The sequence below is a fragment of the Aplysia californica genome, unplaced genomic scaffold (genome assembly GCF_000002075.1).
Source record: "Aplysia californica isolate F4 #8 unplaced genomic scaffold, AplCal3.0 scaffold00277, whole genome shotgun sequence".
NCBI classification, from domain to species: Eukaryota; Metazoa; Mollusca; class Gastropoda; order Aplysiida; family Aplysiidae; genus Aplysia; species Aplysia californica.
Window position 1 is genome coordinate 20,398 of NW_004797547.1, and position 26,651 is coordinate 47,048.

General features: G+C 38.0%; 1 protein-coding gene across 1 annotated transcript; it reads right to left on the minus strand.

Annotated features, from left to right (window-relative positions):
- Window positions 1-11,467: 11,467 nt before the first annotated feature.
- LOC101846588 (multiple inositol polyphosphate phosphatase 1) lies at window positions 11,468-24,667 on the minus strand. The gene is made up of 4 exons (XM_005101269.3): window positions 23,706-24,667; window positions 17,246-17,367; window positions 16,806-16,939; window positions 11,468-12,029 (listed from the first exon to the last, which is right to left on the minus strand). The coding sequence occupies exons 1-4, from the start codon at window positions 24,499-24,501 to the stop codon at window positions 11,636-11,638; spliced, it is 1,446 nt and encodes a 481-aa protein (XP_005101326.1). The 5' UTR covers window positions 24,502-24,667; the 3' UTR covers window positions 11,468-11,635.
- Between the last annotated feature and the right edge of the window lie 1,984 nt (window positions 24,668-26,651).

Below are 26,651 nucleotides of genomic sequence, written 5' to 3' on the forward strand. Positions count from 1 at the left end.
CTGACTGTACATCTGGCTCCAGAACATTGGAAGTAGAGGAGCAGGGGCACTTGATGTACTAGTACTAGAGATTTACTAGAGAAAAGGCTGAATTTGGTAAAATTACATGGTTATTTCTTCTGACTCGAGCATCACTTATTTTTCGCAATTTCTTCTGCCTCCGTGTCAAAAGTTAGTGAAGCAGGTTTTAGTGAAAATGCGATGTGTGAGAAAACACATTTAGCAGTTCCAAACATAGTGTGGTCTGTAGTGCACATCACAGATTTCACCAGTTGAAAATCTGTTATGATACTGTTACAGTGGGCCTACTTATTACAATCTCGGTTATTACAGGATTTCGGCTTCAGCAGGCTTACATTTAATCCCAGAGTTCCATTCTCTTATAATTTACTGTGAGAAAGTTCTTTCATAGCTGTCATTTGGACAGACATACTCAACTATAACAGTGATTGACAAAACAAACTGGCAAGAAATCAAGAAAGCGAAAAAACAATTGAAGTGAAATGGCATCCAACATGGCTTATTGCACTCATGTGACCCACAATAAACCTAAGTTGATTGTGAAAACATTTTATGATGTGTCACCCATTGTGTGCAGGGGAAAGAGGCGGAGAACTGGACCCATTTTGGTGTTGATGCAAATCCAGTCAGTGACTGTAGTCTGGCACCACTTTGTCACAATGTCTCGTCGTGGTTTGCGGAGATTTGTAACAGGAATAAATGATTGAATATAATAAAGGCGCTGGTCACTAGATCTACCACAGTACCACAGATATATGTATTCCTATTCCCAACTTTAGTAACTTTTGATGTAGTTGCAAAGTGCACAGAGCATGTTGTGGAGCATGGACATATGTGCAAAAATGCAATTAGATGAAGAATTATATTATTATTATTACCCTTGCAGCTCAAATAATGTCTAGTCAGCCCCCTTTACGTTAAGATACTATTTTTTAAAAATAAGATGAGAAGAAAAAATATTGGAAAAGAAAGGAGCGATAGCTGATAAATTTGCAGTGGGAAATCTTTGTAATAAAAGCTATCCAGTTTGTGAATCATTAATTAACAGTGTATGTAAACTTGCTACCCATATATACAAGATTCAGCTATAACAGAGATATCACTGCAGTCCATGCAGTCCTGTTATTGCTGTGGCGCACTGTATGTGCTGTAGTTATAGTCTAAGGTTCATACAGTGAAGATATAATTTTCAGTGTGACATGACCTCTGAAATCTATGGGTTTGGGGCATCAAGACGAGAGTGAGGGGGGGGGGGAGTTGAGCAAGACTGCCAGCATCTTGACCAGCTCATTACATCCCTGTAATTTTGGCAAGGTTAGATTGCCATAAGACACTTCCTTTACAAATCATTGTTTCCTGTAAGTGCCTGACAAAACCACGAGCCTTTTACTTTCAAAACTGAAGCAATGATACATTTTTGAATCTGATTTACAAGTTGAGAGGTGCATAATGACGTAATGCATTGTACTGGATTTCATGCAACAAGAAATAACCAGGTAATTTTGGTATTTGTGTGCAAGATACACAACTCAAGTGCATTTATTTTTTATATCAGTTTTAGCTTTTAAAATTTGACTTGTTTGTGAATTAATTGATTTAATAAAACCTTGATTTCTTGGAATATTAATTCTCTGACTTTATTTAAATCATACATGTGTATTACAGTTCTAGTTCGATGTGGTGTTGAGAGAGTAAAAGAAACTCGATATATGTAGAAGATGCATGTAGGCCCTATTTACTGTTGTCTCATACTGTTTTGGATTGGAATGCCATTAAGGTACATGTGATTTCGACTTTACTTTAACACACAAAAACTGAGCAAAAATAACTTACTAGTTCCATTAAGGATTGAAAGTAAAATGGCAGACAGGAGTCTCTTTTTGTCTCCTGTAAAATGCATTTTCACTGAGTTTTACCTTTTGTCCCAGGCACTGTCGGTGTAGAATTTGGAAGATTCTACTGTTTTGGCTGGTTTATGCTATGCTGCAACACTAGCTTCAGAGAGGTGGAACTGATATTCATATTGATAATATTGTTTAAAAATGAAATTATCTCGAATGCAGTTCACCTAATTTAGAATCAGAGGATCAAGCTCTAATGCATATATACGCGGTGTCACGACGTGGTGGAATCAGGCGCTCGTCAATATTTGGCCATGTGGAGTTATTGGTATCATCTGAAAGCTGATTTATTTGCCTTGCATCCAATGAAATAACTACCGGGTATATACCTTGAATTCTATTTGAATGAAGAGAGTTTGCCTGGTTTCAGTGGTGAAATTAGCGAGAGAATGGCCGCCAAAGTTTGGTAACTCCGATAGCTTTGAAAACTGAAAAATGACATATATTCATATTTTGTGCCTTTGATTTTTCTCTAAAATTCACTTGAAAATGTGTTTTTATATATATGAAAATAAGAGGTTAAAGCCAAAGAATAAAATTTATTTTTAAAATTTCCAAACTAGCAGAAGAATGCCTGTTTCTCCGATTTCGTTATTTTGATGAGCGCCTGATTTCACCACGCTGCCTCACATATACATATAATATATACACATATATAAATGAACACTTTCACAACAAAAAGTGACTTATCTATTTTCCCAGTTTTTAGAAAAATGAATACTTAAACATTATATCTGTTCTTCACCCATTTACTGAATAATATTGAGCAACTTTGTTTTTAGAGTAATCATGATGTAATGTAACGGTTAGTTGATATGTGTGGTATGATGAAATCTATGTTGGGTGCTTACCCTTTAACTTTAAATTGATGAGATCTCCACACATTTTTTGATAAATTGCGACATATCCACGTTACAATATATAAGGAAAGGAAGGAAAGAACTTATAGATACCCAGAGGATATGTTGCATTTGGTTAAAAAAAAAGGTCTACTGCTTTTGTTGTCAACTGTTCATATATATATATATTAATTTGTTTTAATAAATTGTGTATGTTCTAAATGATGATGTACTCTGACAGCAGAGGAGAATACACTTTGCAAACAGTTTACATTAACTGCAACAGTTTGTACATAACCTATGTAAATTCTTTTTACATGAATAAATATTAAATATTGATTCCACATTGCATTTCTTGATGATTTTTGTACTGTAAGTTGTGAATTCTTTTCAGTCATTTATCTTGTTTTCTACTACTACTACTACTACTACTACTACCACCACCACCACCACGACTACGACTACGACGACTACTACTACGACGACTACTACGACTGCTGCTGCAGCTGCTACTACAGCTCAGTCCCCTTTGTGACCTATGACAGTTTTTCTACAGTGGAAACCTGATATAACAGGGATGGTGGGAGTAGAGAAAAAGTCCTATTATATCCGATCCCTGTTAAATCAGAAATGCAAGGAAAGTGAGCATTTGTGGACTAATCTAGCTGTACTTATTCATGGGTAGTTTCCCTAGCCACAAGTACCCACGAACAGGGGTTTTGGCACCAACTTTCTCCTTGCCTCCTTAAACCACATCAGAAGAGCTTGGTCCACAGCTTCTGCATTGGGTAGTCTCATCTTCTTTCGATCCAGAGCAAACTTTCCATTGGAGTATGCTGCCACTATCTTCTCTCTATCCTTGATAATGGTGTGAATCAACCCTTGTGGAATGTCGAACTGACAACAAATCTCTTCCAGTGGAGCTTGCTTTTTGTCAACAGTCTGGATTATTTCGTATTTTTTGTCAATTGAAAGGCATTTTCTCTTGCGCTTGGCATCGTTGGTGACATAATGAAAGAAGTAGGCTTAGATCTAGGCCGACCAGTCGTCCCTCCACCCTCTCTCTCTCTCTCTTACTTTTTCACATTGTTAACGAGCCTTTGTCCCTGCTATAACCGGTTGGGCTCCGATGAGACCCTGTTACTGCCGATAACTTTTTATAGAGACAAAGAGTAGGAAAAAACGGGGATTTTAAACATCCCTGTTATTACCGGAACCCTGTTATTACCGGGCCTGTTATATATGGTTTCCACTGTATGTGGAGAAGGAGGGAAGATGCTGCTGTGACGAACAGCATTTGTCATGCCTTGCACAATGCGAGGACCATAATGACAAGCGCTGTTCATCATATCTTGTATTTGGTGTAGTGTACTGCTTCTGTTAGAAATGCGGCCTAAATAAGCACTCCCTAAAACTAATTGCAGATTCAAATTCAGCGATGCTTTTACTATACCAAATAATCTTTTGCCTTTAGAGACAGTTTGTCGTATACAAACCAGATCGGAATACAGGCAATGAATTGCTAAACCAAACCCCATCTCTTCTTTGGTGATTCAAAACAGCTCAATGAACCTGAAACTGACCTTGCGTTACGAAGGAGTTAAAGCACAGGGTGGGTTTTAGAGTGCTGTTGCTTGCTCCTACTGCCCTATTTCTTTTCTTTCCCTTTTTTTCTGCCAGTTCTCTTTTTTTTTCACAGTACAATTGAGTTTACAAGCCATTTTGTTTCATGGGGGAAAAAATTAAACAACTGTTGGTTTCTCAGTAAGTGAAACTAACTTTTAAATTGTAAATCGGTATCTCTTTACTTGTGCTGTTCAGGCCATTATAAAGAATATGGCCTTGTTTGTGTGGGTTCTTTATCAGCTGCATTGTTTGTTTAGATAGTGTAATTCTGGTATAACGGGGGGGGGGGGGGGGGGGAAAGGGGGGGGGAATCCCCTTTTATAGAAAGATTCACGTTATAGGGGATCCAGTAATAATTCCCAGGGAAATAATAAAGTAGGCCTAATCTATGAGTTTGGTGTCCTGTTTATTTCTTTTTGTTATCTCTCATAATGGTGATTTTGTTCAACATGACCTCAAGTTCTTTTTTGATCAAATATCGAATCAGGTTTCTTTCTCTAGCACTAGCACTAGCAATGTTGAAGCTCCGCGTTGGCGATCAGAAAGAAAGGGCTCTAGGCTAACTCGCCCGCTGTGTTGTCCCCCACTCCACCACACCCTGTATTGCGTTCCGCCTGCTTGCGCACGTGGGTACACACCAGACCATGCCCACGTCAGGCGCTGTTCGTCCATAGAGCACGGTCGTGCAGTGCCGCCCAACATTTTTTCATGTTCTTTTACGTAAAACACCAATAATAATAAAATAAAAGAAGCCAGAAACAAACACTAGCCAAATATTATATCAAAACAAGGTCCTCACTGGCGCCATAACTGTCATTTCTGTGTCTATAGCACTGTAAAACATCCACTATGCCATGCCAAAGTCCATGCGCTTTAGCTAAACATAATAGAGACCTGACCTATAAATCGCTCTTGGGGATAACCCAAGCAATGACGACACTCGTAGTCGTAGCGAGTTTGGCGGTACATTAATATTTATAAGACGGCACATCTCAAATGTGCTCCTGCCGAACAGTGCCGAAACATAGCCCACAGTAGGAAGTCTAAAAATAAATGCGATAGACTGTACGCTATTCTTTGCCAATGTTATGTGAGCCCCGGAGCAATCCTGCGGAGTGCTCAACTGAATTGTGATTGGTTCATTGTCTGTCTTGCCACAATTTTAAGTGACTCTGTGAGTGTGACCGTGAACATGAAGGAGGTGAACGTGACCGTCCTATGAGTTGTGCCTTTGAATGGTTTTGTAGTGGAGTAGTGAAAGTTATTTCTAGAGTGTTCAGTTTCAATACAGGATGAACGAAATTGATGTTAAGCTAACAAACAAATTTAGTACTAGAAATCAAAGTTACAAGTAAAAAGAATGAAAATAAAAGCACGAGGTCCTCCCTCACCAACCCAAAGATCCTAAAATTATACAACGTCTCACTTACTATGCCCTTGACTATCTTCAGCATGCGATAGCTTAATTGTGCACTTCCACTTTTTAGCCCCTAGAGCTGCCCCTGGCCCATGTCACACATTCTTTCCATCCAAATCCATCACAGCACTGTGATCTCTCCATCCCCGCATCAGAGAAGTGAGAGGCATGGTAGGCCTAGATAATCTAGACTGGCCTATCACGGGATACGTTCTGCTTGTCTGCGCATGCCACACTCCCTACTCATTCGCTCCAGCCTTCATTGTTGGGATACATGGGCTCACCCATTCTTTGTTCCGCTAGATCACAAAGTTTCTCAACTGGTGAGGTTTATTTGTGTATACATGTAATTGGCCTGTGCGCAGCAGCAGCAATATTCCGCTATAACCGACTCACATGTTTATCTGATTGAGCTATAAATTATATTTACAAATAAGGAAAGAAATAAAACAAGGTTTTAAAATAATGTTTTTGCAACAGACTTCTCATTATTTCAAGACTCCACTGTATTTGCTTTTGTTCAAGTATATCATTTGAAAGTAAAGGCATCAGACCAAGTGGACAGAGTAGCATGGACAGAAGAAGGAAGGAAAGATAGAAAGCAGAAAAATAAGACCAGAGTAAATATAACAAAGAACACCTGTGCACAGGTGAAAGCTATTGTGTGCCATTGATGGGTAGCACCTACAACTAGAATATAGTGGGTCTATGTAGATCTATGACTCGTCTGTTCCTTGGAGGAGCTATGGGCAACTCAGCTTGGAGTGAAAAGACAAAAACCGCACAGAAATAAAATAACACAGCTGTAAAGTGTAGAAACAGTTCGCATGCAAAAATTGAGACAAGACATAGATTGATAACATTCCTAGAAAATCATAGTACACATGAGGAAAAATTTGCACACTTTTTTTTTTAAAACTCAACTCTTTGATAAAAAATATTTTCATAGCTTGAATTTGAGAATTTTGAGTTTGAGTAAAAATAGCAGACTCATTTTAAGAACCTAGACTCCTTTTTTTTATTTTCTGCGTTAATGAACACTGAAACAAAGTATTATACTAATACACTGGAAGAATGCATCAAAATGTTTCATTGGATATCTTTTCTTATATGGGGAGATGATGTATCATCAGGTTGACACTCACACAGGCAGGATTGAAGAAGTCTGCTTCCTAAATTATTCTAAATTGAGTCAATGGAGATGTTAAAACATTTACAATCAAACAAAGCACATCATTGACAATGATATTTTAATAAGAAGTATGGGGCCAAAGATACATTTTTACAGCATCAGTGAATAAATGACATTATAAAGAAATTAAGTGAGAAAAATTATTTTACATATTTATATTGATACTGCTTAGAATTTTTTCAAGTCTGCCAAATAGCACAATCACAAACATTTCATGATTTGCAACATCAAAGCCCTTTTGCAAAAGAGAAATTCACGAATCAAGGTTGGAAAAGTCAAACAAAATATACATAGTCTATCTAGTCTAATGCACATAAAAGCCTTGCAAACCAGTGGCAAAAAGCACACAAAATGTATAAATTACCCCTGACCCCAATACTTCATTCATGGAAGGTACACATGCCTGATTTTTTTAAATTTGATTTTTCTATGTACAGAGAAAACTATTTATTATTACAGAGGCCGCATGACCCTCTGTGAACAGCTCCCTGACAAACAAACACATCGACATCATATCAAAATTTTTTTTTTTTTAAATGCCAATAGTACGAAACCACGAATTTTATGCTGTTGTAAAACTTATTTTAGCAGTCATTGTAGTGAATAGTACTTTTTGAAATTTTAAATTCTCTTTTGTAGTTGTTTTTTTTATCAACTATTTTTTTCAACAACAATCACTTTTAGAATATAAGATAGAGAGAATTTTTATTTTTCTAAAAAAAAATTCACATACAATTGTCTCTTGAAATCAGTACGGTACGTACAATCACTGTGTTCACCAAACTTAAAAATCTATAATCAATTTACATGAAACTTGGTCTGCTCACTAACAACATAATTGTGCTTCAACAGCACTAAAAGTTTTGATATATTTTGAAAATTGACAACATTATTTCCCACTAAAATTTGAAAATACAAAAACATTTTTTTGCTCATTTTCAATGGTCATTCAGATAACTATATATATATATATATATATATATATATATATATATATGGAAGACATCTCAATTACTTTAGTACAATTTCATTATACAATTTTATACTGCTCTTTTATGCATGAATGTCTAATGTGAATTCAATATCTTTTTTTAATTGTGAAAAATTATGAATCACTCACGACTTATGATTTTATTTCATACAGTCAGGCACAGATAATACAAACACAGAAAACTAGAAATCATGGATAGCTCTTACAATTTGCCATTCAGCGACAGATCTCTCTTTAATATTTCGTTATATTGGTTGACATAAATTATGGATGTATCAAACACAATTGTCTGTCTCTGATGTGTTTTGAGTTATCCTTGCCCGACTGCATATAAAAACAAAATTTTAAAATTAATTTTGACCTCTCATTCATGGAAAAATATTGTATATGACACATGATTAAAATCCCATTTCAGGGATAGAGAATTTAGTTATACTTTCACTGATTAAATGGCTTGTTACCAGTATGCAATGACGCTGTTGCCCAGGACAGGTAATACAGGTAATGGCTAGTTTCTATTTTTTTTAAAAATTTTTGTAAGCATTTTTACAGACCGTGACCCTTTACACAGTGATACTGCCCCCTTAATGAGTACCCGTTAGGAAACTTTTAAATGGGGGAAACTTACTAATATTTTAGTTTGTAAGTGTAATCCAGCTCAACTACTGACTTCGTTGTTTAAAAGATCACTGAAATGAAAATCATGTGGTTGTGCTGGTAAAAATTGTGATTTGTGTCACCTTTACCATTCAGAACTCAGCAGTAATAAATTTATGTATCATGTAAGTAAAACTCAGCTCTACTCTAAATCACACCAAATGCAAAGCTATTTATATAAGGGAAGAAACATTCAATGGAGCAGTATGAGGTCTTTTATACCCCCTGTCCCCCCAACACCAAAACAAAACAAAAAATTCATTTTTAAAATTTAATTTTAAAAAAAATTAAGCCATAGGTCAAACTCTCATTACATAATGTCTGGGCAAGTTCAGTACATAATGCTGTTCAGATTGTTGACAAAAGAGGAAGTGGCCCCACAGTGAACTTATACCAACTACTATGTGTATACAACATATATTATCTCAGCAATCTTTCCAAATGGTAGTCGAAACACAAAACACATCAAAATCTCAGAAGGCCAACAAATACTACGGCGAAGAGCATAGGACACAAATGAAAATGCATAATTTATAATTCCCTTGATACACCTGGTAGTAATGCTATGTCGTACTTACTTTAAGTCACTCTCCCTGCAATCTCATTTTAAAAACTTGGAAATTGCCACAAAAAGGTCAGGTCATAGAACATATATTATGCAATAGAAACAAATCTAATTCTCCCTTGATAATACAGATGGACGAAAAACAAAGAAAAATTGCATATATTTACAATTTACATGCATTAGCATTCATCATAAATTAAAAAACAAAGACATACTGGAACTGTTCTATGGCAAAGCCGGGTTGCGAAAAAGACAGTAGCAGCAGGAACTGATCAGGATCATCACCTTCCATTTTTCTCACACTGATTCAAAATCAAGTTCTTCCTCTGTTTCCCGCCGCCCCTGATAAAAGTATAGTGACTTAAACTCTTTCCCTCCAACTTACCATTTCAAGTGTTTGTAGACACACACTGGGGAGCTCTCGAGGCCTAGAGGTTAAGGTGTTGGCCTCTCATTCAAAGGTCCTGGATTCGAATCCGGGTAGCCACCGAAAAATTTTCTTCTCTAAAATTGTCTCCTTTCACCTCCTTTCCTGCTCTCTAGCAATGTTCTGTCGTCTGCTTTCGTCTCCCCTTTCTGTCCCCACCCCCTCACCTCCTTTGCCCCCTCCGCTGTGCTCCTGACTCTTTCTGCAGCCTTTCTACTGCTACTCCTTGGCTCCTTACTGCTATCTTTAAGCCACACCCCTGATCTTCTGGTAGGAAAGGTCTACACCTAGCCTTCTCGGACAAGGGCGAAAAATCTCGGAGAGCCCATGTGCAAGTGGCGCACGTTACAGATCCTTTGGTGGTCTAAAATCGATAAGAGTAGGTTTCGGCCGCCACTCTGGCAAAATTCAAAATTTCCTACCAACTGAAAAAGTTTAATGAGTCCCGCGCCCTCATATGACCTTATGCACACACTGACAATCTAGAAATAGGTCATGTTGAAATGAGAATACCTGTTCACAGGGAAATAGTTAATAAGGTGGTTTGCAATTTTAAAGAATATTTTCCTCTATGTTAAACATTTTTGCTAAACACGCTAGAACTTTTCTATTTTTCAATGTTTGAATATTGTAGGGTGTATTCTAAAAATACACTTATTTTTTATCAGGTTTATAAAATCTTTTAAATCAGCATGAAGAAGAAAAAACCCCACTGACTTACAACAAACAAATACAGTCTAACACGCATATTGTGAACACGTGCCATATAATGAAATATGCCCCCCAAAATTTCGATAAAAATTGCCCAATGGACGAATAAACGTCAGTTTCTTTGCTTTCAATACCACCTTAATGAGCACCTAGTTTCACCAAGATGCCACACAAAAGTTTGAAAAATTGACAATATTTGTCAGTATACTGGAGCTTAGACAAAGTCTACAAAACTTTGTCAAAAATTTAGGTCAAAGTGTCCTTTAGTTAATCATTTGATAGTAGCAATGCAGAATTTTGCATTTTGTTAATAAAAGAAAAGTTAGGCTCTCTGGCGCATTAAGTCCAGATTTAAAAGGTGCTGCCTTTTGCTGCTTTTGGCTCAGTAAAAGTGGTGGCCCATGATCTGTAAAGCTTGTCCATTCTTTATCAGAATAATTTCAATTAAAAAAACAACAAACCCAGTTGTGTTTTGATGACTTGAGTGATAGCTGGCCTTCAGAGTGTCTCTTCTTGGTATTCAAAGAAGAAATAAACTGGACTGAGACAAGCAATAAATGCTGGTGAATGCAAACATGCCTATATATATATCAAAGCATTAAGACATTCTGGATGGAATTTTCATATAGCTAAAGTTGTTGGGAAACCATAATAAAACAAAATCACAAAGATTGCCTCTATTGACATGAATGACAATTATGATTATGTTTACCAAATGTGTGATGATGCGGTGGATTCAGGCGCTCGTCAACTTTTGGGCATATGGAGTTATTGGTTTCTTTCTAAAAGCTTGTACATTTGTCTTGCTTTTGATTTTAAAAATACCCATCTATCTTGAATAGAAGTAAAGATATTAATGATTGAATGAGGTGGGGGTCGTCTGATTTCAGAGCTAAAATAAGTGAGAAAATGGCCACCCAAGTTTGGTGACTTTCACTTCCAAAGCTTGAGAGTTCCTGGAAACTGTAACTTTACATTTTTTAAGCCTTTAATCAAAGTTTTTCAGTAAAATCCACACAGTAATTTGATTTTACAAAGACATAAAAAGTGTTGAACCAAAAAATGAAAATTCGATAAAAATTACCGTGCATGCAGAAAAATGCCCGTTTCTTTGATTTCATTCATTTCACGAGTGTCTGATTTCACCACAATGCCTCGCATATATTTTTCGTTTAAATGAAGTGAAAACAATAAATGTCTAACCTGAACTCTGTAAAAAGACAACAGCGAACAATTCAAGGAAGAAAAATCCTTTAAAAATTTTACCATTAGACAGTCTTGACCTCCATCACAATTCATCTTTAGGATGGGAGCTGTTACAGATCTTCTTAAAGTCACATTCTTCCACAAAAGAATGGTACAGGCCCCTGACAGTTTTATAAGGACATGACAGTTCTTCACATCCTGGTATCTTCACAGGTACTTCATTCACAAACAGTCTCAAGTAATAATCTGCCTCATCAATTTCTTCATCCTCCCCAAACTCTTCGGGAACACATTCATAAAGCACAAAGAGAACATTTGAAGAGAAAGGCAAAATCTCACTAGTACGAAAAAGTCTCTTCTCCTGCTGCTCAAAATTTCCTGCGAGTAGAGGCTCAGAATCGTTGAAAAGACCAAGAGCTGAGAGCAAAGGGCCCACAGTTTCAGCATGACCAAAAGCAAAGTGCCCCACTATGAAGCTGAAAAAATAACAAGACAAAATTTTTTAATAGCATCAACGGAGACGAAAAAGAAGTGAGTAGGAGACAAGTGAGACCCATATGTGGGATCCTCAAAACTGCACAAACAGGAAGTAAAAGAGCAGGACAACAATGCAATAAATGTATTATTTAAAATAATCAACTTGAACACACATACAACAGTTGGGCACAGATAACACGAACTCGCAAATCTGAAACCATGGATAGCTGTCACAATATGCCATTTCCCGACTGAACCACTATATGTGTGTGTGCCTAAAAAAAAGGTATCAAAAGTCGGATTTTGACCATTTTGAGTTAAGAGTTGTACCTTATAGAAAATTCAATGCTGAACATAAAGGTCTTTAAATTTTCTAGATAGGTCTTGTAGTTTTTGAGATACTGCACATTTTGCGAGGTAGGGTATAAAAATATAACTTTGAAAAAATGAGCTTTTAAGTTTAACAAACGTGAGAACACATACAAACTTTTTATTTATTTTATTTTTAACATGTATATTTATTCTTGGAAAATTCATTTCCAATTTGGCAGTCAGTTGGTATCAATATCATGACTGTAATTTCAATGGTAAAACATAGCAGGGAAGAGAAAACATGCTTCAAGAATAGATTTTTCACACCTATTAACTCATTCGCTACGCCGAGCCGTGGGAAGCGGCACGGTGAAAGTGTCTACCGCACGCCAAGCCGCCCTTGACGGCTCGAGAACCGACTTATAATTCTAGCTTTGATTTTATTCCAATCCACATATCCATGTTAAAATAAAGGTTATAATATAACATTGACTTCCCGGTCAAGTGTTTCCAAAATCAGAAATTTAGATTCCGTTTTTAATTACGATTTCGAAGTTTATGCAACTTTGTTTTATTGCAATGCCCAAAATTATAGCCCAGACACCAGTCTTAGTACTTTTATACAACAAAATGTATAATTATTTTGCTGACTAAAGAAATATAAAACTCTTATTTAGAATATTAATATTATTGGACTCAAATTTAAAGTGATCTGTTATTGAGAAATCAATATTTTTCAGTGCTAAATCTAGGTCAAGATCTAAATTGTCAAAATATTTTTTTCTCCTCGAAATCACTACTTTTTGGTGAAATTACACAAAAGTACCTCTCAAGACATGTATAAGTTTATTCCAAATGCAATTCTGAATAATTTCATATAAGATATGAGTGCTTTTTTTCCGTTTGTGAATGCATCTTGTCCTTTTTTCAAGATTATTTTTTAAAAAATTTAATTTTCAATATCGGATGTTATGATCCAAATATACAAACTTTATGGAATGTACATAAATATTTGCAAATGTTAGAATATTTTCTTGTTCTATATTCATTTATGATTATTTTGATGTATCATTTGACTAGGTGCAAACATGTTTTTTGAGTTTCACCAAAGACTATTACTTTTATATTTTAAAATTTTATCCGCATCCAAGCAAAATTGTGTTGAATAATCGCCTCTTACAGGAACCAAAGTTGAAAAATACATAAATAAACTTTACAGGTGTATTCTACAAACCATACTGAAAATTTTCGTGCATAATACTGTCCTCAGAGAAATTCGTGCCCACAACCCGCAAGTTGCACGCGCAACTTTTGCGTAACTTTTACCATTTTCATGAAATCGCGAATATTAGCCAATTTTCCGAAAAAAATTAGAGAAAATAATAATAAAATTTCATTAAAATCACCAAAATTTTCTTCCACAACTAAAAATAACGACGCCAATGGGGACAATTTGCTCTTTCGCACTACGGACGGGTGCTCGCCGCTGACCAGTGCCCCGGGCCGGGTTAGGTCGGGTCGGGATGATCCCCCGACACGTCGCCTGAAAACATCATGTTTGTTTTGAAACAACGAGTCGGGCGCGATCGACTCGTGCCACGATAACTGCTTTGCACCATCAATCTGGCGAGCAAACCGACCCAATAGTCTTGTTTGGACTGAATCATCTTCTAATCTAGCTAGATCTAGATCTAGAGTAAATTAATCGTACCGGTAAACACGGTCGTCTGATTTTTAGCTTGCTTGGTTCCGTAGCACCAGGTAGATATAAGATTCTAGATCTAGATCTAGTATAAAAATTTGTGAAAGATTTTAAATCTTAGGCAGGAGGCTATATCTAGACATGGAACGATTCATCCAGAAAACCCTTAAAGGGGACGTTCAGATGTGTCTCGGCACCGTGGAATCAGGCGCTCGTCAATTTTTGGGCATAAGGAGTTATTGGTGTTATATTAAAGGTTGTTCATTTGCCTTTCTTTCAATAACAAGGAATGTCCATTTATCTTGAACAGAAGTCGAGATATTTGCGATTGAAGAAAGTGGGGTTGCCTGGTTTCAGAAGTAAAATTAGCGAGAAAATGGCAGCCAAAGTTTGGTGACTTCCATAGCTTTAGACTCCTTGGAAACTGCAAATTTACATTTTTTTGTCCCTTTAATATGTGTAAACGCTTTTTTTAAAATTCACACGTAAAAGTGTTTTTGAATGTACGGGCCAGGTGTTAATCCAAAAAAACAAAAATTCAAAAACAAATTCCAAACTGGCTAAAAAATGCCGATTTCTCGGATTTCATTATGTTGACAAGCGCCTGATTTCACAACGATGCCACACAAATAATATCATCTTACGCCTGGAAAAAAAAAGGTGGGGGGGGGGGGGGGGGGGGGGGGGTAGGGGCTGGAATCTTTAGTGTAAAAAAAAGTGTTAGGAAGGGAGGGGGGGCAAAAAGTCCCAAACAAAGTGTAAAATTATATTTGAACAGCCCCAAAAACACACTGGTCACACTTGCCCAACGTCAGGACCTAACGCATGTGTCAGAGGACAAACTGTTTTTGTACACCATGCAACCTCCATGCAGTTTTTTTTTTTTTTTTTTTTGGGGGGGGTAGACATTCACATTTAACTTCTGATTTTAACCTAACAAAACTTATATTGGTTAATTTTGATTGCAATGAGCATAGCAACAATGTATTCCAATAGTTCCGTGGCATTGTTTTCTATACACGTCTTGCAACTTTTCTTGAAACTTTTTCTAACTTTTCTTGCAACTTTTTGCAACTTTTGCTATTTTCAAATGCAACTTTCTCTGAGGACAGTATGTTGATCTTTATTTGAATTTGTGACCCCAAAGACCTGTGAACTGCGCACTAGTCACCATCTCATTTCGCCCTCCCGAAAAAATTTGTCGACAAGCCGAAAATAATACGTAGCGAATGAGTTAAAAGCAGTTTTCATTATTTGTTTTTATTATACCCTACCCTCAAAATAATTCAAAATAAAATATTCAAAAGTCAAAACAACAAAATAAAACCTTTGAGCACATATTCGTAAAAAAATGGTGGATCTGTCATTTTTTTTTATGGAAACACATTTTGGTCAAAAAAGTGATTTTTGTCATTATCAGCCTGTCCCTCGAAACGGTCTGGGGCGACTTTTGGTACCTTTCTCTAGGCGCACACACTGTTTTCTCAAACACACAAAATGGATTTGTAGAACAGCTCATCTCAAAAACCCTGATCAAGTTTTTCCTCACAGTTATCTTGAATTCAAATCTCCCTGCCCACACTATGGAAAACAACACACCCATCATCATCGAGAGTATCAGGTAACATGCGCCCACAAGTCCTGTTCTGACGATAAAAGCTGACAAAATCTCAAATTAACTTGGCCTTGACTTTGCATGCAATACAGGGTGGTTGGACGGGTTCTAAAGAGATAAAAAGAAATCACCCAAAAAGCTGTGTGCAGCATATCTGCTACAGAAAATCTGTTTCATTGATTTATTTCCACCACAGTTGTTTCCCTTGATTTTCTTTAATATCTTGAATGTTTCGTTTGATCTGTTCACCCGAATTTTATGGATGTGTCAAACACATTTGTGAATCCCCAGCATGTTTGAGTTATCCGTGCCGGACTGTATGCTATTCTGACCTCTAAATGATGGGCCAGAACAGAAATGAACTTTGTCAGGTCCTTTCCCGTTCCTATTCTTTATCTCCGGCAATCCACACCCAGCGGCTCGCGGTGAGAACCACTGTGCCGGTGAGCTGCTCGCAGCGGCTCAGGCACATTCCTTTACGACTACTTCGACATCAAATTACTTTCCGGTAATTACCGAAAACAGGTCTCTTTTATCGGGAGTTCATTCATTAGATGAAAAACTATCAAAATAAATGATGTGCTTATCTGTCTAAACATATTATGGTTAGTTGGTTAAACCTTCTTATGGCTTCCTTTATGACCTTAAACACTTTGCCATCATATTTTGGGGAAAATCCAAAGAAACGCCAATCGGCGAGATGAGGCGGCAAAATGTTAAACATCATATTCTCTTGGAAAATTTTTTTTCACAAACAGAGCACTTGCGGTCTCTAAGGCCAATGTCAATGCCAGGATTTGACAGTCTTGATTTTCTTGCTTTGCAAAGTGCCTCTACTTTACAAACTCTATGTGTCGCAGCTTTATACCTCTATGATCAATCAAGACAAACGGTATCCCAGAGGGCATGCACATCCTTTAAAAAATGTATATCTAAATATCATGACATCACAGCACCTTTACATTATTACAGAACAGAATCCCAGTGTTAAATCTTGGACCAAAAGAGAAGCAGAATTCTACTCCAGAGCAAAAATTTCTACTCCTCAAAACACCCTTTTAATTATATTATATACAACAAAGATTTATACCTCATAGCTACTCATTTCTTAATGAAACAAAACCAGCATACTTTTCTGCAACTTACCCATCCATTTCTTCATCATCTTCTGTAGTCTCAATCTCAACAATAGTTTCATCCATGACGTAGAACATTTCGTTCAGCAAAGGGCAGCTCTGCTGCCAAGTAATGTCATGGCCATAACCATTTTTGTAGTAATGCTGAAAAAAGTAACCACATCATACAAGTAAAGTAAATACACTCATTATAAAGTCCATCCTGGTCAAACTTAAAAATGACAGTAGCCAGTCCTACCTAGTATAAACTTGTACAGCAGAGAAGCATTTTCAGAGAAAATTTATCATATATAGGGCCAACCATCTTTCCTGAAAAGGAAATTTATAACTAAAATTATTTTTGTACTATAATGAAAGAGCTAACTACTTTCAACTGTAAATTACATGAAAATCTAAAAGTAAAGTTAAATCAAACCCCAAAAAAATGAAAGAAAGAACAGAAAAACTTACTTTGAGGTCTCCCAGATATTCCAAGATCACCATATCCTCTTCATCCAGTAAAGAGCACCATGGGGAGGACTTAAATGATGCAGTCTCATATCCACAAATCAAATAGATTAGTCGAACATTTGCTGTGGAGAAAAACAATAGAGTTTAGAGCCTGAAGTAAAGACAGAACTCTAAAAATGCCATATATATATAAATCTTTTTGCATCTAACACAGCTCCACAACATGAAGTGCAAGGTGAAGGACTCAATGGAGAACTTCAAAGGGGCATTGCTGAACTTAGCTTTTATAGGGTGTCAAAGTTCAATGCCTTGCATCCCAGTGGCTCCATCCTATTGGCCATGGATACTTAATCTAAGGTCCCACCTCTAAAATAACGTTACCATTTTGAAAGGAGCATTGAAGCTACCAGTACTCAATGCCGTAATCTCTTTTGTAATTAGTCACGATTACACTGTTCTTACTCACGGGAAAGTTCAATTCAAAGGGAAAAGTAGTTGGTAGAACATTTATAATGTCAAACAGGTTGTTGTTGTTTTCAAATCCTTTAGCTGTGAGCATTTCGCTCTTGGCAGCGCAATGCCTCCCACATGTCCTTGTCATCTGGTCAACGCCAGAGTAGAGCAGGCTTTGTAAGTCTGTAGGTGTGTGTGAAGGAGCATGCGTCTAAGAACTGCCAGGTTTGGGGAGTGAAGGAGATGTTCAAAGGTCTCCTCGGGGTAGTCACAGTGAGTCTGCAATTGGGTTCCCACATGGGGTTAATTCTGTTTATGTGTTTGTTGGTGTGTAAATGTCCTGTGCGCGCTCTGAAGATCAAAGTCTGATCAGCTCTACATAAGAGATTTGATGGGTCTTTGGGGTTGGGTTTGTCCATGTACCCGAAGAGAGATCTTCCTGTTTCTGCGTTGGCCCATCTGTTTAGCCACTCGTCTCTGCTTTTGGCTTGGATGATCTCTCTGCAGGTCAGTAAATAGGCGGCTGTGTCTGTCTGGGGCAGGCTTGCTCCAGTCTTTGATAGCTGGTCTGCAGTCTCATTCCCTGAGACTCAAGAATGACCAGGCACCCACTGCAGTGTGACCAGGACGCCATAGGTAGTGCCCATCTGTTTTACAAGGCTGAGAATGTTCCCGTCACCTCTGTAGTCTCCTCCTCCCTCGACGGCTTGGAGTACTGAAATTGAGTCAGAGAAGACAACAACATCCCCTGGTGTTACTGCGCCTTCAAAAAAAGTCTTGAGTGATCTGCTCCAGGGTCTTTACTATGGCAACTCTCTCCGCGTCATAGTTGGAGCTGTACGTTCCACATGGACCAAATAGTTGGGTCTGCTTCTTCTCTCCAAGGTTGTTTCAATATTTGATGATGGATCCGTATCCAGCATTCCGTGTAGCGTTTGTTGCTGGCCCATCTGTGTATGCATGAATTGGGGTTTCAGCATATGAGTCCACTGTCTCCAGGGCACCAGTTCTGAGGATTTCTTCTGGTGTGGCCTTGTCACAAGAAGGGTCTAGAAGTCTCGTCCTTATTGTCATTTCTGGTGACTGCCAATAAGGAGTTCGCTGCTGATGTTGGTGATTGGTTCTCTGTTCTCGGGTGGGTCAATCTCCTCAAGTAGTTTTGTTGCTTCTCGCATGAAAAAGTCTTCTGGAGGCGTGTTCTTGGTTCCCACTCATCTGCCATTTTTCTGTTTTCGTTCATGTCTTCTAGTTGCACAAATCTTTTGTATTTTTTGAGTGTAGCACTCTTTCTTCTGAGGTCCAGTGGTTCAATGTAGGGGTGGATTTCCCATGCGCTAGTACGCATGGTCTTCATCGCACCAGAAACAAATCTGAGTGCTTGGTTCTGTACTCTGTCAAGCTGTGCCAAAGAGCTTTGGCTGGCTATGGATTGTAGTGGTAGGGAGAAGTCAATCACAGATCTGACATACCCTATGTATAAAGTTGTCGGAGGGTTGCTTTGTCAGCTCCCCAGTTGAGTGATGAAAGGTGTTTCAGAAGGCTTAGTCTGGAGGTGGCTTTCTTGGTCAGCTCCCCTAAGTGCTCTTTGAGAGACAGCTTTCGGTCCAGTTGTACACCAAGGTACTTTGGATAGTCCTCATGTTTGATGTCAGTTCCATTTATCTTAAGGTTTACCTGACCTGCTGTAACCTTGTTTTTGAGGCTGAAGAGTCCAAAAACAGTCTTGTCTGTATGTCAAACAGGTAAAACGAGGCAAAGATGTGCCATATTATTATAGACACTTCCACATTGTAAACATTGCTGTACACATAAGTACATGATATACAGCATGCTGACAAAATGAGTTACTTCTCAGATTTTTACCCTATGGACATATATCGTCAAATTCAAAGGTTGGGTTTTAACAACTTAGTATGAAATGATAATAAAAGACAAATTAATTTTAAAGAAAATGGCACCAGATGAAAAGCTTTTATCTGACGTGTCGATTTTCTGCCAACATCTCTACTGGTGGATTGCTAAAAAGAACTTATTTTGTCAGCACCACTATATTCAGTCAGAGAATGGCAAATTGTATGAGAAGGTATCCCTGATTTTGAGTTTTCCATTCCAGTTATCTGTACTTGACTGTACATCAAAATTAACGGGCTCTAAAGAACATCGATCACTTCAGTTTACAATGACAGGAAAGCAATACTTCTGAAAAAGATAATATATGAGAACTTTGAGGTTTCTTTTGAAGGTTTCCAAAAATTGATTGTAGCTGATGAAGATCTTAGTCTTAGCTCATTACGCAATGCATTTCATAGATATCTATGGGCCAGGGATTTTTATTTTCTGTTCGCCATATTTCCAAAGATGTGTCTCTTATGATGAGAACAGGTTGGCACTAGATGACCCAGACTTATTGGTGGATGGTTAAGAGACAATAAGGTATGTGATAGGATGGAAAATTGGCTCTTAGAGCTTTAAAACACATTTTAATACTACTCCTGCTGGTCCTAAGGTAATTAATATACACACATATGCTGTGACTATGCCAATGGCTCTCCCGTACGCATAGCCTCGCGGCTATGAATACGGCCCTCCCTACGTACGACCCTTTAAAGTACAGATTTAGATCTAGCCTAATTAAGTATAGTATGCTCACTGCCTTGATAATCGCTCAGCTGGACCGCGTCACTTTATCGATCGATATCTTGGCCAAGACAAAGATCGTGTACAACATTATAAAAAGATAGTTCACTCCTCTATTTGAGCCAATTAAAAAAGTGTCCTCAAAATTCGGTGGCGCCCTCTTTGAAAAAGTGCGGACATATATAGCGATCAGAGTTACCCTACTGCTGTGTGAAAAATAATAAAAGTGGAACTAACAAATTGTGCTATTCCTTCTTTTTCTGGAGAAACGAAAGAGAACTTCAAATCAAAGACTGCAGCGTCATCTGAACCAATGCACGGACTTCCGCAGACACTTTTTTGGCTGAGTGAACTATCTTGTTACGTACGATCTTTAGCTAAGAGACACTCTACGAGGTCAAGATCACTTGCAAAGTCATTGGTCACTATTTATAACTTTGACCTGTAATTTACTACGTCATTTTCCATAATTATATAAAAGGAATACTGAAATTTTCCATTGAAAAAGGTCAGCATCTATACCTTTATATAGGGCCTGCGCCCTTCCCGATCGAAGTAGGTCAGCCTTATATAGCCTCAAAGATCGTTTAGATAATCTTTGGTAACTCGGCTCACGCCCTTTATATATATATAAATATAGGGCCTGCGCGCTTCCAAAGTTTGTCCACTTGAAGTGTCCGGTTTGATAATTCATGCGGGTAGATAATCTTTGGTAGCCCTGCTCACGCCCTTTATGTACAGTGGAACTCGGATTTAACGAGCTCGGATTCAACGAGAACTCGGATTCAACGAGAACTCGGATTCAACGAGAGGAGATAGATGCCCCGTTTTTTTTCTTCTTTAACTGATTCCGTCCATTCGGCCGCTGACAGCGGCTCTGAGTTTTTCCGCTGCCTCCATTCGTCCGCTGTGAGCGGCTCAACGAAATCCGAAACAAAGGTGCACTTTTTAACATAGTTCCTACTTTTTAAGTTGTTGAAAGGAAGTAGAACTTGTAAACAAACCTGACCTCAATCTCTGAGCGCCAATATCGATCGAAACTCCGCGAAATTCTTGCAAAAATCGTTGTTTTGTTGTTGCGATGTAGGCTAGATCTAAGGGTAAACAACATGGAACCCGGTACAATAAAAAGGCTCTTCAAAGAAAGATATTCAACTAAATTTGTGAAATTCTTGCATAAATGTGTGCTAGGGTGATATCGCTACAATGTTGTGTTGATTCCTATGGATTATAAGGACTTGTAGAGCTGAATAAATGCGGTAAGTCGAAATTTTCGAAGAGCTGTTGCGCAATTTTTTTTTCTCATTCGTTTTTGTCAGAAGGAAAACGTAATACAAACAGATTATAGGTCATTGTTATTGATATAAACAGATTTTTATATTTATTCCCATCAGTTTGGTATACAAATACCTATTAGAGTGACTTAGAACTTCATAGTAATGCAATAGATGCACCCCAGGTCTAAAACTGAGCAGGGAAAAATAAATCTGTCCAGAGGCTGAAAAAATCATGGACGGAATCAGTTAAAATCAACAAAAATAACCTGGATTTAACAAGCTCTTAAATCAGCAAGTTCGGATTCAACGAGGTCGCTTCAAGAGGTACAGCCCCCACAGACGTGGCTTCGCTTATTTTTCTCCCAGAACGAACTTTATCTATTCCCAAAAACCATCCATTGCACCTGCATCGTGAACTATTGTTCACTTAGCCGATTGAATGCGACCAATCAGCTGCCTTTTTTCATATTCATACCATCACATGCGTTGTTGGCACACGCACGTGTATACTCTGGCGAGTGTCGGGGTCGGATCGGCGGCCAGCACACGTGTGACTATGTCGGGGAGGGGGGGGCACCAGCGGTCCGGGCGTTGAACGTCGAAGATACAAACACGTCACACAGTCTTTTTTGTCACTCAGAAACTGATCATTATTATATAAGCTAGTATTGACGTAGATCTACGTAATGAATTGAGCGTTGATCTTTGGAATCAAAAGTTGCCGTGTGCTAGGTTCTACACAGCAACACAACTTTTTGGCAAACAATCGAGATGACACAGGCCTGCATTTGAACGAATTGGCATTTTTTTACACAGCTCATAATATGCAGGCATTTCAGGCACTACTTGTTACTTCTCTTTAAAACGTTATGTGCTTAGTGCCTGTAATAATCAACAAAACCTCATGTTTGCTATAACAAACACTCGGGTTCAACGAAGTTTTAGGTCAGGCCCGGCGACCTCGTTGAATCCAAGTTCCACTGTATATATATATATGTATATAAATATAGGGCCTGCGCGCTTCCAAAGTTTGTCCACTTGAAGTGTCCGGTTTGATAGTTCATGTGCCGCCTAAAAAGCCTAGCTTATTATTATTATATGTGATGGGGAGGGCCGTACACATAGCCTGAATGACTCAATTCTACGCATACGGGAGGGCCATATAATACACATAGAGCCACTTCGTATGTACTTCAAAATTTCCCTTTGACAGCTTTTCATATAATAATGACTTGAAGGCCAGTTAAAAAATGCAGTCTTAGTTAAGTTTTTGTAGAAGTTTTACGGCGCTCGGAACTGATAAAAGGTCATATGAGTGCCAGAAGATTAGAGGTCTAAGAGAGTAACAACTATAAAAAAAAAAAAGAAGGGGCGGTAAGGATGATAATAGGAATAAGTGTTTCATAGCCCAAAAGAAGAAGCAAACCACACCAGAGCACCCGCCAACCACCCACAAAATTTAATGCAGTCTACTCTTTCACTGCTGTATAAGAAAGTGGCTATTCTCACCCGCCCGGAAGTTCTCGCAAGATCAACTCCTCCCCTCTTCTCTTTCTCTCTCTCCGTCTCTTTCTGAATACTGTCTATCGGTGTGGACGATCAAATTGACCAAAACAAAGTTAAAAAATGATGTTAAAACACAAAAGTAAATTAATTTGGTTGTCTACAAAGATGCTACGGCTATTTAACTTTTCGAATCGAGCCGAATTACGCGGGTCGCCATTTTGTTTTGCCCGGAAATTCTCGCGCTACTCCTCTCTCTCTTTCTCTCTCTCTCTCTACTGTCTACAGACAAAATTGTACGCTTTTAGTAGGCTACAATTGTAATGGAACGTTTGTTCACGGCACAGAATTCTACAATTTTTCTGTTATCACAGTGTAGAATTCTGTGGTTTAGGGTGAACGCAAAATTTGGTGAACGCGCACCGGGTGAGAATAGCCACAAGACTCGCCTGCACTATTCTCACTCCGGGTGAGAATAGAGGTGGCTGCTGTATAATCCATCAAGGCTGCAGATAAAATACAGTAGTAGAAAAGTTAACAAATATCAATGATAAAATTATAAGGCTAAACAGATCAAAATCAAGGGCTACCTGTTGTCAAAATATCTTTGCTTATTCCCAGCTTTTCAGACATTTTGTCCTTTATTTTAACAACCTGATGGCTGTTCATAAATGTAGTATACTCCTTCATTGCCGTTTTATTATTTCCAACAGAATAAACATATTTTTTACACAAGTCAAAGAACCTTAGTAATTCATCATTAACTTCCACATCAAAATCATCAGCATCATCTTCTTCTCCTTGGACAACAGTGGACAATCCCTCAAAAAATGCACTGGCACTTTGTTTCGTACGTTCAGCACTTGACACCATGAATTTGAAATTCGAAAAATCTTCATCAGAGAATAGAGTATGGAGTTTTTTGGCCAACCGACTCCCCAAAGCTTCCTGCTCTTCCTCCCCGAGACTTGACAGAGCCTTGTTGTTGTTGCTGGGAAAATTGTTAACCCAGTTATATAACTCCGGATTAACATCTGGCTCCATAGCAACCACAAGCTTTTCGTGTACGTTTGAAATTTCAAGCACATCATCCAAGCCTGGAAATCTAGACCCATGGCGAATAACTGCATTTGCATGAACAGCCGAACAACTCAGCCCTTCAACATCAGTCAAATGATACATTTCGTCGTCGACAAGTTCTGTGGTTTTTGAAGAAGTTATCCATGCGTAGGGTGTTTTAGTAGAAAAGTGCTTCAAAGGACTTGAGGCTGTTGACAAATTCGTGGTGCCAACTAGCAGAACAATGATAAACAATAACTGCGATGGTGTCATTGAGATATGGGGTTTGTTTACTGCTACAGCTAGGCAGGAGGCTGCCATTTTCATCAAAGCAGGAACGCACGGAATGAGTGTTTGCTATCGTTTCTACGGGATATCGGTCCATGCACATATCCGATTACTTTGCCAATATCGATTTTTTTTTTGCACCGCGATATTTAATTACATAGTTATAATCTTTGATTAGGCCCAGAGAGATAAATTATTTGGCCTACACGTACATTGTATAATATGTACATCAATTACATAAGATCTTTGCTTGAAATCAACGTTTTCTTTTTTTTTTTTACAAGTCTACGATCTGATATGATATTGATATTACACAGGTTTCTACAGTTTTTAAAAACTTTTTCAATAGATGACATATAGCCCAATGATAATAATATTTTAAACTTTTCTGTGTCATAATCATAATTGTTGTCTCAACACTAGGCCCAAGGGCCTCTTGGGTTAGATTTAGAAAGATCCAATAAATACACAGTCAGAAATTTGCATCTTTCCTCAGCATTCCCACATTTTTTCGTTCTTAACATGAGCCCTACTTCTGGTAGCGCGGTTAAAGATTCGCCGCGCAACTTATCATCAAATATCTTTTAAACCATTGAATCAATATACCACTCAAAATTTGCCTAGCGGTTTGTATAAAGTTTGTCTTAACTCACTGTGTCATATTTTTTTCCACTACAAGGCTAGCTTTTAAAAACTTTTCTTCATAAAATACTATAAATCTCCGTCACGCGGATAATTGAAATTGTTCACAGCACTTCCAAACTTCCAGTGTCTCACACACATTATAATTTAATTTTTTGTATGCAAATGGCCTACGTCATACCTCACCAGTGGCACTTTTTAATGGCAAAACTTGTTACAAGAATACGTTATTTTATAGTTTATAGTGAACACATTTTTTTTTCACTAGAGATTCTCAAAATAATTATAATACGTCCAAATTGCATAACATCGCGATTTGAAAAAAAAATGACGGGCTTGCTTTTAAAAGTAAAAGCGATACTGTCCCAGCTGTAATTTTTTTCCATAGATTTACAAAGATAGTAAATAACGTTATGTAGACTCTTTGGATTTACTAAACACTATGGGATTTTTTTTTAAATTACATGTAGTACATATATATTATTTTTATTAAAGAAATTCTCCAGAACATATAGATCTAGATCTAGAGCTAACAAGTGTTTACGGAAATATTGATCTATTTTATAATTTTGACAAATTGATTCAAGTCATTGTGCAAAAGCTGGAGAGTTTATGTTCGATGGTTGGGGAGATATATGTCACGAATTTTTGACAGCACTATAGATCTAGTAGGGGCACGGTACATGTATTAGTCTCCGCCTAAGATCCTGGTGCTCGGGAGCAAGGAAAATGTGGGATCTTAGCCGACGCACCAATGGAAGAATATATATTATTTTCAATTATCTATGTTAAGGCTCATTACTCATTATCAAAACATTGAACTGACGCGACCCCTGGGTTGGTTCGAGCAAAGATAGAGTGGTCAACTTTGATGACCAATCACTGGCATTTTTTATATTTTTTATAGTAAGGTTGTTTTACGGCGCTCGCAACTGCATAAGCTCATATGAGCGCCAAGGGGTGGATGTGAACTGATAAGTCCAAATGGGGAAATAATACACTGTATCAGGCTTACTCTGCTCGCCTCCCTAGCCTAACCTCAACAGCACAGAGTCTGCTTCGACTATCAAGTATCAAGGCAACCCGGAAATAGCAGCTCATACGAGAGTGACAAACACAAAAAAAGTAGAGGACAAATGACGATAGTAAGGATGAGCAAAGAAAAAGCAGCAGTTCCCCTAATGTTGTTCCGGCAGAGTATGAGCATGACATTGATAAATCAGCCCATTTACAATTCTACTGTGCATAAGAACCTGTAGACTGTAGACTCTTTGTAGGAACATGTTAATTATCCCCCCTTCGGGAATGGCCTAAAGACAACGACTTCAGTCAGTACATATGTAGTAAGCATGGGCGAAGTCAAGTCGAGATTCGGAATTCGGCGAATTCGTGGGGTCTGAGTCGGAGATCGAACATTGGGCAGGAGGACGAGTCCGAACACGAATTCCCGAACTAGGGCAGCCAAGGGGAAAATAGATCACGAGGAGCGAAAACATATTTAATTTGTTAAAAACTGTGAATAATTTTACGCAAAACTGCACCCAAGA

Coding starts and splice junctions, on each gene's coding strand:
- LOC101846588 (XM_005101269.3), bottom strand. CDS start 24,501: ATGAAAATGGCAGCCTCCTGCCTAGCTGTAGCAGTAAACAAACCCCAT. Junction 17,368..23,705: donor CAAAGATATTTTGACAACAG/GTAGCCCTTGAT, acceptor TTTTCTCCACAG/CAAATGTTCGACTAATCTAT. Junction 16,940..17,245: donor AATATCTGGGAGACCTCAAA/GTAAGTTTTTCT, acceptor TACTTTTTTCAG/CATTACTACAAAAATGGTTA.